This window comes from Hyperolius riggenbachi, chromosome 8 (assembly GCF_040937935.1).
Source record: "Hyperolius riggenbachi isolate aHypRig1 chromosome 8, aHypRig1.pri, whole genome shotgun sequence".
Classification (NCBI taxonomy): Eukaryota; Metazoa; Chordata; class Amphibia; order Anura; family Hyperoliidae; genus Hyperolius; species Hyperolius riggenbachi.
In genome coordinates this window covers 110383235-110400200 of record NC_090653.1, presented here as the reverse complement: position 1 = coordinate 110400200, position 16966 = coordinate 110383235, and the positions used below count along the sequence as shown (strand labels likewise).

The following is a 16966-nucleotide window of genomic DNA, read 5'->3' as shown; positions in this document are numbered from 1 at the left end:
TCGGAACTCCCTTAGACGTCACGACGTCCATGACGTCGGTGACGTCATCCCGCCCCGTCGCCATGGCAACGGGGGAAGCCCTCCAGGAAATCCCGTTCTTTGAATGAGATTTCCTGATCGCCTATCGCCGGAGGCGATCGGAGGGGCTGGGGGGATGCCACTGAGCAGCGGCTATCATGTAGCAAGCCCTAGGCTCGCTACATGATTTAAAAAAAATAAAAACGGCAGCGCTTCCCCCTGGCGGTTTTTAATAGACCGCCAGGGAGGTTAAAGAAAAAACATTTTTTGCAGCTGATACAAATCCTGCAGTAAATCTGCAGTGTGCCTACTTCCTGCTTTCATGGAAGCAAGTATAGGGTTAACATCCTGTGTTTACAAATAAGCTGCTCTGCAGTGGCAGCCAACTGGCACAGCTGATATATCAAATTACAGTTGTGATTAGGCACAGATGAGGAGGAATTACAGGATAAAATCTCTAAATACATTCAGGGTGCATATATGTCGGTTTTCCTTCTGTCCTGTGCAAGAGTACAGGTTCACTTTAAAGCTGATCCGAGATGAAAAACTAAGTATAACAAGTAACTTGTCTATATATCTTATCTAAAGTTTAGATAGTTTACACAGCAAATCTAGCTGCAAACAGCTTTAATAGAAAATGATTATTTCATCCTGTGATACAGTGACAGCAGCCATGTTGTTCGTAAACATAACACAGAGGCAGGCTTATCTGTATCTTGAGCACACAGCCTGTGAAAAAAACTAATCCCCCCTCCTGCCTCTGAAATCAATGGCTAGTAACACCTCCTCCTGCTCAGACTGAGCTCCCATGAGCCCTTGCTACTGCCAAGGCTCTCTGAAAACCTGTGGGCATGGTTTATTTAGTTTATAGGGAATTAGAGTATTAAAACAAAAATGAAGAAGTATTTGGCTTGAGGAATGCCCTATAAACAATAGGAAAGGAACACAATTATGCAATGAGTAAAAGTTCACCTCGGATCCACTTTAAATGCACTTCTGTAGGTGCTATGGACAACTGTAATCTTGGTGCTTTACACAATGGCTTTCTTCGTCCTTGCTAGAACTGGCTACCTGTTGAGGCTAAGATGTGGCACATAGTCAGTATTCCTTCTATAAACACGTGCACTTTTCAGCTGTGTGTTTTTCCAGTGTACCGGCATATGATACAGGTGTCCTTTGTCAGGGGAGGATTAGCAGAGGAGTCTTTCCCATTCTTGTTCTGTCTTCAGTCTGCTTTCATATTTAGCTTTCCATCGCATACATACGCTAGAGGAGTCACAGAAAGATCCTTTCAAGCCATCAATAATAAACAGCTGTCAAGGTTACCATATCATAAATTAGTAATGTGCTTGCTGAGCTCAGTCTAGTGCTCTTATCGTAAAGTGGACCTACCGTACATTGTATTGGGAAAGATTAACAATCGTGCTTATTAAGGTGGTCTTGGTATTTGTTTATTCACTGAATGTTAATGAGCTCTTTGCAGACAGTTAAATGTAAGTTGCCTGATGTTTTCAATAAAAATAAGTAGTTACCCTGGTTTATAGGGCATGGAAGGAATCTCTTATGATTCATTCACACCAAAAATGCTGAAAGCGAACACAATTGGGTTGTGGTTTTTGAATTCACATTGGAATCATTTTTGTGCATTTTGGTCCCTTTAGTTTTTTGTGTATGCATTTTTTTGTTCAAACCAGTTTTATAGGTCACTGGGAGGGAGAAGGTGCCCCAAAAATAACCATGGATGTAATAAATGTAAAATGGCTTACCTTTAAGAAGAAGGGGCAACGCCAATATTAGAAATACATTTTGGCTGCCTAGACACTGCCTTGATCTGAGGAAGCAGACTGTGCTCCGCAAAATAAAATAAATCCATGTTTTGTTTTGTCACAGCCCCCTAGCTACTAGAGGTTGCTGTCCATTATTTGTTTTGTGTATTTATTTATTTGTTGTATTTATAAAGCGCCAACATATTACGCAGCGCTGGACATTAATTTAGGTTACAGACAATATTTAGGGGTGACAAACCGCAATATGACAATACAGGAATGCAAGAAAACCAGATCACACAGCATAGTATGAGTACCAGGTAATGCTTAGTCAGTGACTGGATGGAGCATGGAGATTAGGCAAGTTAGATTCACTCAAATGCATAGCATGGGTGCACAGTAATGGAGGTGCATGATCAGATAGGACACAAAAGGAGTGAGGACCCTGCCCAAAGGCTTACAATCTAGAGGGAGAGGTAGGGGACCAGAGTTCGGCTGTGGGTTTAGAGCAATTGTGAGGGGTGGTAGGCAAGAGTGAAAAGGTGAGTTTTGAGGGCCTTCTTGAAGGTGTTGAAGGAGGGGGCTGCCCTAATGGGTGGAGGTAGGGAGTTCCATAGTGTCGGAGCGGCTCTTGAGAAATCTTGGAGGCGTGCATGGGACTGGGTGATGCGGGGGACGGTCAGGCGAAGTTCATTGGAGGAGCGGAGTGAGCGGCTTGGTGTGTATCTCTGAGTAAGATCAGAAATGTAGGTTGGACAGGTTTTGTGGATGGATTTGTAGGTCAGACACAATATCTTGAATCTGATTCTGGACTGGATAGGAAGCCAGTGGAGGGATTCACGGAGGGGAGCCGCCCTGGTGGAGCGATGGGAGGAGTGGATAATTCTGGCAGCCGCATTCATGATGGACTGCAGTGGGGCTATTCGGGTCTTAGGGAGTCCAGACAGAAGGGCATTGCAGTAGTCGAGGCGGGAAATTATGAGGGCATGGATGAGGAGTTTGGTGGTGGCAGGGGTCAGGAAAGGGCGAATCTTACAGATGTTACGAAGGTGGAAGTTGCAGGACTTTGTGAGGTTTTGGATGTGGGGAGTGAAGGAGAGTGCGGAGTCCAGGGTGACACCCAGACAGCGGGCTTGAGAGGTAGGGTGAATAGTAGTGTGGTTAACAGTGACCTGCACATCTGGGAGGTCCAGGGATGACCGGGGTGGGAAGATCATAAATTCCGTTTTGTCTAGATTTAGTTTTAGGAACCTAGCGGACATCCAGGAGGAGATGGCAGATAGGCAGGAGGAGACCTTGTCCATGGTAGTGGTGGATATGTCAGGGGTGTGGAGATAGATTTGGGTGTCATCTGCATACAGATGATAGTTAAAACCCATGGAGGAGATAACCTTGCCAATGGAGGATGTGTATAGGGAGAACAGTAGGGGGCCAAGGACCGAGCCTTGGGGGACTCCCACTGAGAGGTGGTTGGGGGTGGACGAGGACTCATTGAAGGAGGTCGTGAAGGAGCGGTTGGAGAGGTAGGATGAAAGCCAGGTCAGGCCGAGATCGTGAATGCCCATGGATTGGAGGGACTGGAGGAGTAGGGGATGATCTACTGTATCAAAAGCTGCTGAAAGGTCAAGGAGGAGGAGAATGGTGTATTTACCTTCAGCTTTAGCTAAGGCAAGGTCATTGACCACTTTGGTGAGAGCCGTTTCGGTTAAGTGGGCAGGCCGAAATCCAGATTGCAGTGGGTCTAGTAGTGAGTTGGCATTGAGGTACTGGGTCAGGCGTTTGTGAACCAGACGCTCAAGGAGTTTTGAGGCGAAGGGGAGGAGGGAGATCGGGCGGTAGTTGGAGGGTAGCGAGGGGTCGAGGGAGGGTTTCTTGAGCAGAGGCAGTACAGTGGCCTGCTTGAAGTCTGAGGGGAAGGTGCCTGTGGATAGGGAGAGGTTAAACATGGTAGTGAGGACTGGGGCCAGATCCGTGAAGTGAGGCTGAAGTAGATCAGAAGGGATAGGGTCAAGGGGGGAGGTAGTGGTATGGGAAGTCTGCAGTAGGTGGTTGACCTCCTCAGTGGTAGTAGGAGTGAAGGAGGTGAGGGGAGGATAGGGTGGAGAAGGAGTAGGTTGTGAGCAGGTGGGAGGTGAATATTGAAGATTGGATATTTCCTGACGGATGGAGACTATTTTGTTGGTGAAGTGGGTGGCTAAATCTGTGGCAGGGGAGGAAACAGAAGGTGGGGGTGTGGGTTTAAGCAGGGAGTTGAAGGTGCTAAAAAGACACCGGGGATTGGAAGCTTGTGCTCCGATGAGCTTGGTAAAGTATTCCTGCTTCGCATGAGCAAGGGCAGTGTGGAACTGCTGCAGGTTAGTCTTGTACTGTAGGAAATCCTGGTTTAGTCGAGTTTTCCGCCATTTTCGTTCAGTGGCGCGTGTTTCCCTCTGGAGGTTGCGAGTATGGGTAGTGCGCCAGAGCTGGCGGTTAGGGGGTCGGTTGCGGCGGAATATTGGTGGAGCAGCTTTCTCTAGGGCTGATGAGAGAATTTGGTGATACTGAGCTGCAGCAAGATTAGGACAGGTTAGGGTGGGGAGAGTGGAGGATAGGCCATGGAGGGAGTCAGCAAGGACGCCAGGGTTGAGCTTGCGTAGGTCTCGCTGCCATCGACCAGGCGGGTGGGCGGGTAGTTTGGAGGTGCCTTCCGTGAGGAGGTTGAAGGCGAGAAGGTAATGGTCTGAGGGTGGAAATGGTGCGATGTCGAGGTCTGCAATGGTGGTGGATTTAGTGAATATAAGGTCGAGAGTGTGACGTGCAGTGTGAGTGGGGGCGTTGGTGTGTTGTACTAGGCCATGTGAGTTGGCTATGGTGAGTAGCCGGGTCGCAACAGAGTTCTTGGGTTCATTGATGGGTATATTGAAATCCCCGAGGATGATGGTGGGGAGGTCAGAGGAGAGGATGTGTGGGAGCCAGGAGGCAAGGTTGTCGAGAAATTGTCGTGTGGAGCCCGGACGGCGGTATAAGACTGCAATAATGGCTGGGAGGGGATTGTAGAGGCGGATAGTGTGGGCCTCAAATGATGTGAATTGTAGGGAGGAAGGTGGAGTGAGGACACGGAATGTGCAGGATGGGGAGAGGAGCAGACCCACCCCTCCCCCGGTCCTGTTGTCTGGTCTGGGGGTGTGACTGAGGTGAAGCCCCCCGTATGAGAGGGCAGCCTCTGCGGCAGAGTCAGAGGGGGTGAGCCATGTCTCAGTGAGTTATGTCTGGAGTGCGACTCTACATTTGAAGACCAAGGACCCTATGGTAGGAAGTCTCAGGTCTCCTGTGGACTACACACCTCCCCACACAGTGGGTAAAAGGCAGCAAAAAAAAAAAAATGCAGAATGCATATTTTTTAATCTGCCTAATTTTCTACATTAGTATTTTTACACAAACGCAAATGCTAAAATGCAGCAAGTTGGACATTTGCATATGGAGAGAAATCCTGATGGACGTTCTAGAGATACATTTTTCTAACAAAATTATTTTAATTATTGATTAAAACAAGTGTTGATATGTTATTGTATTAAAGCATTCTATGCATGCAAATGTTACTGTTATGATCACGTCTGCAGCATGTACTGCTGGCTGCAGTTTTACTGAAGACAAGCGTTTTTTTATGTTATTACATGCATTTGCTTGCATAGTTTGGTTTGCACTCAAACTAGTTGCTAATTCCATCTGCAGTGGCTCTGCAGCTCTGGCCAGCTCAGGATTGAATAATTACCATTCACCTGTGTGGGAATCTGCATGTCTGCTCCCATTGGATGACCTCAGTGTAAAGATCTGCTTCCTGCAGGGCTCCACGGGCTATCATAGCTTCAGCATAAGCCTGTCTTGCTGCTGCTGCTCTGGCCCCAGACTGTGTTCATAGTTCTAATGTTAATTCATGTGGACTGCACTGATCTCCTGCGTAAGAGTCAGTGAGTCCTAGTTCTGTTCTGTTTATCAGTAATTGTTACTTTGCTAGTCTTGCATCATATATTGGTTCATCGCCAATATATACGCATACTAGCGTGTTTGTTATTTTCCTTGTATTCGTGCTACGTTGATACATCAGTGTCACCGATATATACATATGTCAGTTAGTCGTTTGTAGTTCATTGATAGCTGTAATCATAATACGCTAGGAAATCATACCTATTGTATATTTGTGTAAATTACGTCTGCCTTCTTTGACTCTATTTCCCGACTATTCTGTCCTGTCCTTGTGAGGCACGCCACCGCTGCAATCACATTGGCTGCCTCATTCCAGTCTGTCTTGTTATGGACGCTTGCTGTCACTTAAGCAGTGACTCGTTTAGCAAGCGTTCATTCTGTTACCTGTCCTGATCTTCTGAGTTCTGGTTTATGCGCTTAGCACTACCTTGTGCTGAGCCACTATAGTGGAAGGATTGTTTGTGGCTGTTCGGATCTACGCCTGCTCTGTGCGCCACATCTCCTGTTGGAGTCAGCCCGCTATTCCATTAAACTGGGGATATCCTGGTTCCTTGTGCTAGCGTGTGTACCTCCTTCACGTCAGGTTATGCATGTCGTGCTGACTGTGGAGAATATACCACCAAGCGTAACAGTTACATTTTAATTGGACCTCTACTTAAACTATTTCTCTAATTTAATATACAGCTTGCCATAAACCAGGGCTGTGGAGTCGGTCCAAAAATCCACCGACTCCGACTCCTCAGTTTAGGATTCCACCGACTCCGACTCCACGACTCCGACTCCTCTAATTTGCATATTACAATTTGGTTGATTAAAAGTATGTAGCATGAAATTCGTCTCTTAACTGCCAACGCTTAGGAATTTTACAAGACAACTGAAGTGAGAAGGATATGTAGACTACTATATTTATTCCCTTTAGACTAAAACTAGTCCTTGGTAAGAGTACTTGTAAAAGGTACAAACCGGAACAAAGAACATCTATCAGGCCCTAGGCAATGTAAGTGTGGGTACATGTAAGAATGATGTGCAGGTACTCTGCTGGGGAATGAGGAGATTGTAAACAGACAACACCTCTGTGTTCAATGTGCACAGCATTCTCAGTGGATTCCCTGCAGCTCTGTGGGGAGTGCATATGTAGAGTATAGTACTACTGTGTAACAAAGTAAACCTGAGACAGATGAAATTAAAGTTTTATACATACCTGGGGCTTCCTCCAGCCCCCTTCAGGATAATCAGTCCCTCGTTGTCCTCCTCCACCACCTGGATCTTCTGCTATGAGTCCAGGTACTTGAGCCAGTCAGGCGTAGTGCGCATGCACACACTCCGCCGCCAGGAGCATACTACACCTGTGCAGCACTATTGCGCAGGTGCAGAATGTTCCTGGCTGTGGGAGCGGCATGCGGCCGGACAGCGCTGACTGGCTGAATTACCAGGACTCATAGCAGAAGATCCGGGTGGTGGAGGACAGCGAGGGACTGATTAGCCTGAAGGGGGCTGGAGGAAGCCCCAGGTATGTATAAAACTTTACTTTTCATCCGTCTCAGTTACCCTTTAATTTGTAGTCACCAAACCAAATTTTAACAACATATCAAATTATTTGATTTCATCAGCAAAGGGAGTGCATACATTTGCATAAATCAGCATCAGTGCAGAATTATTTCCATCTCGTTGACCATCTCTATTAGTGACACAGCTACACATCAGGCTTTATTCTTACAGCATAGATGTTATTTAGTATATATAAGAGATTCCTGTGTACACATCATATATACAGTCACAATCAGATATGTATATCTGATCTTAAAAATACGGGGACTGCTTTATTGAAGCAGCACAAGTAACTAATTTTGATTGGTTTATTTCATTTTTGTGGACTAAGCACAGCTATTACTGTATAAATACTGTATATATACATTATTTTTAATGACTATTATCTGAGAAATAGAACATTTTATCATATTTTCTATTTTAATTACAGTTACAAATTCATTAGGAGTCGGAGTCGGTGCATTTTTTCCCGACTCCGACTCCAGGCACCCAAAATTGCCCGACTCCACCACACCGACTCCGACTCCACAGCCCTGCCATAAACTGTTTTTTTTTTTACTGGTGATCAGTCTGCACATTTTATAGCATGTAATAGTGTGTTGTTGCTTTCAGTGCTGCTGTCTTTGCTAGATATACTAGTTTGTGATTTGAGCAACAGCTAATTGTACAGGGGTTGGACTAAATAATGGAAACACCTTGAAAATCAACAAAATATATTTTAATATGGTGTAGGTCCATATTTTGCGGCAATTACAGCCTCAATTCTCCAAGGTATTGATTGATACAAATTGTGAATTGTTTCCAAAGGAATTTTAGCCCCTTCTTCAGTTAAAACACCTTCCAGTTCTTTTAGAGATGATGGCGGTGGAAATCGACTTCTTACTTGAATCTCTAAGGACCATAAATGCTCAATAATGTTGAGATCTGGGGATTGTGGTGGCCAGATGAGATGCTCAACTTAATTAGAATGTTCCTCGTGCCATTCTTTAACAATTCTAGCTGTATGGATTGGGGCTTTATCTTCTTGAAAGATGGCATTCCCCTCCAGAAACAGTTCTTGAACCATAGGATGGATTTGGTCGCCCAAAATCCCTAAATAGTCTCGGCTGTTAATTCTTCCATGAAGGGATATTATTGGCCTGGAGGATTTACAATAAATAGCACCCCAAATCACCACAGAACCCCCGCCATGTTTTACGGTTGGGAGAAGGCAGTCTGGACGAAATGCTTCTTTCGGCTGTCTCCAAACGTGCACTCGGCCCGAAGGTCGGAAATAAGGTAAACTATGATTCGTCAGAGAAATTAATTTTTCCACTGCTCGAGGGACCAATTCTGGTGGTTTCTACACCACTCTAAACGCTTTGAAACATTTGTCTTTGAGAGCAGAGGTTTTCTAATTGCAGTTCTTCAGTGGAATCCAGATTTGTGCAGCTCCCGACTAACAGTTTTTGTGGAAACTGGGTTCTGTAGGTGTTCATTCAGCTCTGCAGTGATTTTAGGAGCCGTGGTCTTGCAAGCTTTTCAAACAATTCGATTTAGAGTCTGACGGTCTCTCTCAGACAACTTTGACTTTCGGCCACAACTGTGCTTTGCTGAGGACGCTTTTCCTTCTCTTTCAAAGGCAGTCATTACTTTTGTGACAGTACCTCTTAAAATGCAAAGCATTCGGGCAGTTTCTGTTACAGTAGCGCCTGCCATACGAGCACCAACAATTTGGCCTCTTTGAAAGTCTTAGAGATCTGCCATTTTTATAAATTATAACCAACTTTTGGTTTAAATATCTGTAAAAACAATTATTTCAATTAAACATATCAAATAACAAAAATAATAAACAAAAAACATTTAACATATGTCAAGTTTTGATTGCTTAAAACATGTTCAAAGATGATGATTGCCAAAATGTTAGGTGTTTCCATTATTTTGTCCAACCCACGTGTGTGTGTGTCTATACATACATACATACATACATACATACATACATACATACATACCCTCTTTCCCCAAAATTGACATCCCCTGAAAGTAAGCCCTAGTAGGAATTTTGAGCATACTCAAAATATAAGCCCTACCCTGAAAGTAAGCCCTAGCAGCAGTAAGGGGGAAAAATATGGAAACCTGTGTTATTACCGGAGCCCATAGTCTTGCGGGCAAGTAGACACGGGACACAGGAGGACAGGGGATAGAAGAAGACACAGGTTCAGAGAGGGACACCAGGGGACACTAAAGGTACAAAGGGGAAAAAAGTGGCACACAAGAGGTGGATCCAGCAGAGGAAAAGGTGTCAATGTCACAGTGGGGATGTCAGTAGCACAGGAACTTGTGTTCACAGAAATATAAGACACCCCCTGAAAATAAGCCCTAGCACATCTTTTGGTGCAAAAATGAATATAAGACACTGTCTTATTTTCGGGGAAAGACGGTACATACATACACGCACACATACACGCATACATACACGCATACATACACGCATACATACACGCATACATACACGCATACATACACGCATACATACACGCACACACACACGCATGCATGCACGCACACACACACACACGCATGCATGCACGCACGCATGCATGCATGCATGCACGCATACATGCACGCATACACGCACGCATACACGCACGCATACACGCACGCATACATGCATGCACACATACACGCATACATGCACACATACACGCATACATGCGCACACGCACACATACATACACACACGCACACGCACACATACATACATACATACATACATACATACACAGAGGGGCTGCAGCACACAACAGGAAAACAGTGACAGAGGCTCTTGATTACGCTTTAACGCGTTTAAACTCACCAACTGCGCCAAAGTGTCCCCAATCTGGTGAGTCCTACTCTAACTAGGCAAAAATGCTAGTTTTTCTCAGCGTTTTAGTGGGAACCATGCCAAAAGCCCAAGGGTCAACTAAATGGGAGAAATTAAATTAAAAACACCTCACCTTCTACTAGCTACTAACTGAACTATGAGCACCGCTCATTTATATGCTTAACTGTGCTAGAGATGGGTGTGGTTATGCACGCTCACATGGGAAAATAATATAAGCCGAGGGATGAGCAGCACAAACCAAATTTTATGCAATACTATGCAAAGCATGGGTTCTCCAGTGCTGCGTGCATGGTTTGCATAGTATTGCATAAAATTTGGTTTGTGCTGTTCATCCCCTGAGATATATAGCCAAAATGGTATGTATATGTGTGTGTGTGTGTGTGTGTGTGTGTGTGTGTGTGTGTATATATGTATATTAGGTATGTATCTGTGTGCGTGTGTGGACCTAAGCCAGTTTAAAAACGGGGTAGGTCTGTCACTGCGCATGCGCACGCACATTTCCGCCGTCTTATGGTGCCTCTTATGGTCAGGAGCGTCTTATAGTCCAAAAAAATACTGTAATCTTTAGGAGCTCCTGAAGCCAAGTATTGCAGTACCTATACACTTAGTGTCAGACTTGCTGCTTCATGCTCGTACCTGCTTGTTATGCTCAGTACCTGATGTCAACCTTTTTATGAATCTAAAATGTTACTGCAGAAGGCCTGGAGATTTAGCCTATACCAGATAAGTATACAGCATTTAAAAGGTGTCACTAGTCCCCCACTAGTCCCCTCCATGCAGAGCAGGAATTACCATAAGGCACTGTAGGCTCTTGCCTACAGAAGACGGCTAATAAAAGGCGGCTCACTACCCTCCTTGCGTGCCACCCTCCTTTTCTATGCAAAGTCCCAAGTGGAGCATAAATGAGGTTACTCACCCAGCTCTCAGCATTCCATTGACAAGATCTCACGTCAGTCAGGGACACCTCTAGCTACTTAGTATTGGGTAGCCAGAGGTACACTCAGTATTAAAGGATGCCTGTGGCTACCAACACTGGGAAGGTGAAGTAAGGGAAAAGTGGCAGCGGGGCCAGTCAGCACATTTGCGGTCCGTTAGGGGTTTGTAGGTTCGTGGATGGTTTAAGGGGCCCATACACTCAGCCGATTTTTGATCCATCGATCAAAATCGAAAATTTTATTTCGGTATAAGGAGATAAGATTCCACAGATTGCACAATTTATGCTTCCTCTTCCTGTGTAGGGACTCCCAGTATTGGAGAACTTTGAGCCAAGTTTCTCACAAATGTGAAACTTGGTTTGTTTCTAACCAAGTATCATTTATAAACATTTTACTGATTAAACTTGCAGAGCTGTCCTTGGTTTAGCAGAAGGCTGAGATAAACATGTAAAAACAGCAATTTCCTAAATGGATCCTGTCCAGTAATTCCTGAAAACAGCAACTTGTGTCCCGGAATAAACTATCATTGTGAATTAGCTGTCAAGCTGCACACACACGGTTCGGTCTCCGTGAAATCAGGAATGCCCTCTTGACCAGGAAGGGAAGCTGCAAACTGATTTGCTGGAGATGGAAGTAATCTCATCTACGCATTGTTTACTGACGTTGTGCATTTAATTCAGCCTGAAACTTCTGAACTGAGTCTTGATTTCTTCTGTGTTTGACAGTGTCCTGGAGAGGAGAATCGCGTGGGAACGCGCACTGTGTATGTGGGACACCGGCCAGCTTCAGAAACCGATTCTTACATTGCACCAAAATTCTGCGATAACAGGATTGTCTCATCAAAGGTTGGTTTACTTTGCTTATGTTGGAACGAATGTACTGTGTGTTTTCAGCCAGTTCACAGTCTATATTTTAGTTCAGTTTTGTTTTTTTTTTGCAGTGACTTTCATTTTGACTTGCTTGCTGTTCACAACTTTCTATGGTGCAAATGGTCACTTAATTTTACCCACACTGTTTTGTAAGGCCCGGTTCACACTTGCGGTTCTCTGCCAAACGGACCGGATGACCTGACCGGATCCGGACCGGATCCGGATCGGAACCATACGGTTCTGATCCGGATCCGGTCAGGTTGCATCAGGTGTTCATCAGGATGCGATCCGGATCCGTTTGGCAAAAGATAGTAGAAATAGAATAAAAATGTTGGGGTCTGGGAGGTCAGCAGAAGGTGGACCTGTGGAATCAGGCCCTCCGCTGTTTAGCACTCACCTCTACCTCCGACATACTGCCAACATCTCCAGCACGTTTAAAGTCACTGCTGCTCCACTCCAAAATGCTTGCCCATGTGTCCCCATCCAAAATCGCCGCTTCAATACGCATAGGAAGTGGGGTAGAACATCCGGATTTTTAGCCAGTGTGTTGTGCGCTCTCCGGTTCTCATTGGTTTGTATTGGCTGGATGGTGCAGTCCGGCTCCGCTCCGGATACGGCTGCCGGAGGAGCCGGACCAAAAAAATAGCGCATGTCGGGTCTTATGCCGGAGTCCGGATCCGGTCCGGACGAAACGGACGCATGTGAACGGACGCATAGGCTTTCATTGCTATGCCGTGCGTCCGTTCCGTCCGTTCTGCATGCAGTCCGGCTCCGGCACGGCGATTCCGGACGGCGACCGCTAATGTGAACCGGGCCTTAGCCTACACCAGTGATGTATGACACGTGCACCACAGCTAGCTTAGATAGACCCCCACCCCCTACTTTCCTTTACTATCCCATATGGTTGGTCTGACAAAGACTACTGGACTGCAACTTTCTACTTTTTTCTAAAATCTAGGAAATGATCTGGCATCGTTCAGAAAATATAAGGCACATTGGACAAATCGTTATCTCACCTCCAAAAGGCTAGGTCATGGGATAGCTTTCAATATGGGATAGAGACTTGTGGGTTTTCTTTCCTGTCACAAATAACCCGAATACACACATACATTATTTTGCCCACAGTTCCTCCATCATGTGTGTCTTGATGGTACTGGGAGCCCTTCCTGTTTCATACATAGTTAACATCTAGGTTAAAAAAAGACTGGATAAACTTACTACATCTAGCAGTCATAGCTGTTCACAATACCGTTCAAAGTTGAGAAATCATCCAAGCTGTTTTAAAATACAAGTATAGAATTTCCCATAAAGACATCTTCCCGTGGTAAAATATGCCATATTTTAACCATGCTTATTGTGACCTGTTTTTATGCAGGTGGTAAACTCTCCTTTCACCTATGCCTAGGTCATATTCTCTCATCTTTTGTATGGACCTAGGAATGACATGCTAATTGGTCAAGTTTTTAGATTGCTATTGAGTGTACACATATATGTTAATTAGGTCACCTTAAAGTAGAGGTCTGCGCGGGTCTAATTTTTCAATCCTGCACCCGACCCGCAACCCGCTTTCTGGTGAATTTGGTACCTGCACCCGCAGCCGCACTGACCCGCAACCTGATTAAAATCAAAACTTGTACCTGAACCCGACCCGTTTTTCGGGTACCTGTGCTGATGCCCTGTGCAGGTCTAATTTTACAGACCCACAGCCCTGCTACCCGCAGCCCACTTTCTGGTGAATCTGGTACCCACACCCGCAAACCCGCTACCCACACCCATCTAACAACTCGATTTAAATCAAAAGGAGTACTGAACCCAACCCGCTTTTCGGGTAACCCGTGGGTACCTGAGCTGATGCCCTGTGCAGGCCTAATTTTACAGACCCACAGCCCTGCTACCCGCAGCCCACTTTCTGGTGAATCTGGTACCCAAACCCGCAGACCTGCTACCCGCACCCGTCCCACAACCCGATTTTTAAATCAAAAGGAGTACCTGAACCCGACCCGCATTTTGGGTACCCAAACCGATGCAGGCCTCTACCTTAGGTTATTTTTTTTTTTGTTTTTTTTTTCATTTTTGAAGCTAAATTATTCTAGTTTGCCCATCCTTCCTTTATAAAACAAAAAAACAGCTACTTACTTATGGAGAGGAAAGGTGTTCCAACTCCATCGCCACCTTACCCATACTTCCAGAAAGAGAATAGATCTTTGCTTATGCATCTTGTGGTGCATCTCAGTCACCTTGTTTGTGGAGGCAAATTACTCCTTCCATGATCCAGATGAGGTCCCCGTAAGTCAATGACGCCATCCCTATAGAGGATCTCAATTCAGGACTGTAAGATTTTGTAGAGAAGTTTGCAAGAACTTTGTTACTTTGTCTGTAGTTTACATTCTCATGTATACGGTTTTTTTTTTTTTTTTTGAAAAGGATAAATATCCCTAGTTTTAGGTATTATATTAGAAGTTCAGAGAGAAGTGAATATAGATGTTGTTACCGATTAAAGACGTTTAGATAACCTTTGTACCACTACCTTGTTGGCTAATTACTTACTGAATATTTAGACCTCTGTTCACCTTTGTGTGTTCTGTTAGATACATAACTGAGCACAAGATGTGACGCTTTGGCAGTGGTTCCAATGTGCTCAGTTCACAATGGCTTCAAGAGTACTAAGCTTAAACATTAAAGTTTAGTTAGGAGATGGGCAATTGTTTTCCATTTCTTTATTTAACCAAGACGGTACATAGGAAAATAGACCGGTAAGTAAAAGTAACTGAATATAAGAAGCTTGGCCCAGAGAAGGAGCATCCACAAGGCAGCCTAGGCCAAGTCCTGGGGCCCAGGTGGTGTCAAGGGGCTCACCTGCCACCTTCTTTGACCCTTCTCCACCTCACTTACCAAATTACCATAAGGGGGCACCAAAGCTACTACCTTGCCTAGCGCCTCATTTCCTCTCACTAGGCCATATGTATAATATAATCTAACAGTAGGAAAAGCCAAGCCAGCATCCAATTATCCAGTTAATAGTAGGAATTGCATGTGTGATTAATGTTTCCAAAGCCTGCACCATCAATTTTTACTACCACAACTAGGACCCTCCCTAAATCTAAAAGCAAAGTCCCCTGTATCCGGCACAGGCGGGGATTGCCTGATGCCAGATACGAGTGCTTCCCCGCCTCCCCCTCCGGACAACGTGGCCTTGATTGACAGCGGAACTGTGGGAAATAACAGCTGTTTCCAACTGCTAAAAAAGGAAGCAGCAGCTACTTCCACTGGCATCTCCTGCCAGCAGTAAAAATGTTACCATATGATAAATGTCAGAATGTAAACCAGAGAGAGGAAAGATTTTACATTGGGCAAACACTGACTAAATCATTTATACATCATTATTGTAAAAATCAAACACTTTTTGTTCATTGTTATTTTCACTGGAGTTCCTCTGTAAACTTCACCACAGAGAGAGCAGATGGCACTTTCACTGGCACTTTGGACAGGTAGCGTACTTTACACAGTTACCCTGACTGGCACTACCTTTGTACTGTGTACATCACCAGGGTACCACATGCTATGCTACTTGCATAGTGCACAGTACTCTGGCAATGTATGCGATAACTACGCAGTGTACGCTACTTAACAGCTGGGAGTACCAGTAAATTCGCCATGCGTTCTCTGTGCACAGCAGTTTTACTGATGCTTTATGCCTACACCCCAAATAGCTGTGTTCAGCTATGCGAGCTTCTCCATCCAACTCATAGAACTGGACTAACCTCATTCAACATTCTGCATCTGGAGTGGTGTTGAAGGTGTCTCCGACAATTTTTGACACTCTTTGAATGCCTTTCTAAAGGACTCAAATTACTATTTTATTATTAGCATTTTGAAAAACAAAGAGTAGGAAAATTATTTAAATCTGACAACATCCAAAACCACCTATTAGTGTAATGTTGTTTATAATGCAGGCATAAGCAACTGAGATGGCTTTCTTTACTAGCATTGATGTATGAACACGTTTGGGTAGGGAACCTTGGCTCTCCAGCTGTTAAGGAACTACAAGTACCATAAGGCATTGAAGGAGTCTAACAGCCACAGTCATGATTAATAAAGGCAAATGCATGCTGGGATTTGTGGTTTTATCACAGCTGGAGAGCCAAGGTTCCCTGCCGCTGTTGAACAGTATGGGGGAATCTACAAGTCAAATATAGAGTTGGTTGAGAAAGTTCAGCTCCACATAGGTTTTTGTAATGACATGAATTACAAAAATGCTGGTGTGGTGTTGGTATGCCCTAGATCAGCCTTTCTCAATCTTTTTATCCTGGAGGAACCCTGCAAATGACATTTGGATCTCGAGGAACCACTGCATTTATTATGCAGGATGCATGGTCTTTAAAAGTAGGCGAGGCTATTTATTTCACCACCCCCATTACACCGAATTGTAACAGGGCGTACAGGCACGCCTGCGCACTGCATACCGACAAGCCCATCTAGTCATTTACATATTATGCACGAGGATTCTGTTCCCCGCACATGAGCAGTCACTTTGAGGGGTGCAACTTTTTCGCTCCAGCCCCTCTCGAGGAATGCGACGTTATCGTCGCACTCCTCTGAGATAAACTAGATGATCCCCGCCCTCTTTTTTCCCCCTATTGGCCACCATCCAGTCTGTTGCCCACACCCACCCCCTCACTCTCCCAGCCCTACAATCATCGCTAATTGAATTATTGGCACTCAGCTTACCTATATAACATGTTCACTCTGACACACCAGCACAGAGGTGCCAAGCTGATATTGGACCCCTAGCTGGTAAGTGTCATTTTTACTATTACTCCCGTACGGACCCCTCTATCCATACCTTACTTTTACCTTACTACCCTACACGATTTAACTGTTTGTTACTTTTCCCAATTTATTAATTATGACGTCCCTAGCTTCACTCTCCCCTTGCATTTTGTAGCCTCACTCTCCCCTTGCTGTAATATACACTCCTCTACCCCTATCCCCTCCGCCACA

General features: G+C 44.9%; 1 protein-coding gene across 8 annotated transcripts in view; it reads left to right on the top strand.

Moving 5' to 3' along the window:
- ATP11C (ATPase phospholipid transporting 11C) overlaps positions 1 to 16966 on the top strand; it is a 293155-nt gene that overhangs the window by 73538 nt on the left and 202651 nt on the right. For 7 of the 8 annotated variants that reach the window (XM_068251002.1, XM_068251001.1, XM_068251006.1 and 4 more), the window contains exon 2: positions 11822 to 11941. In XM_068251002.1, coding sequence (XP_068107103.1) covers positions 11822 to 11941 — 120 coding nt within the window. Of the gene's footprint in view, positions 1 to 11574; positions 11730 to 11821; positions 11942 to 16966 lie in introns of those variants that run through there. The other variant, XM_068251005.1, reaches the window with a different exon arrangement.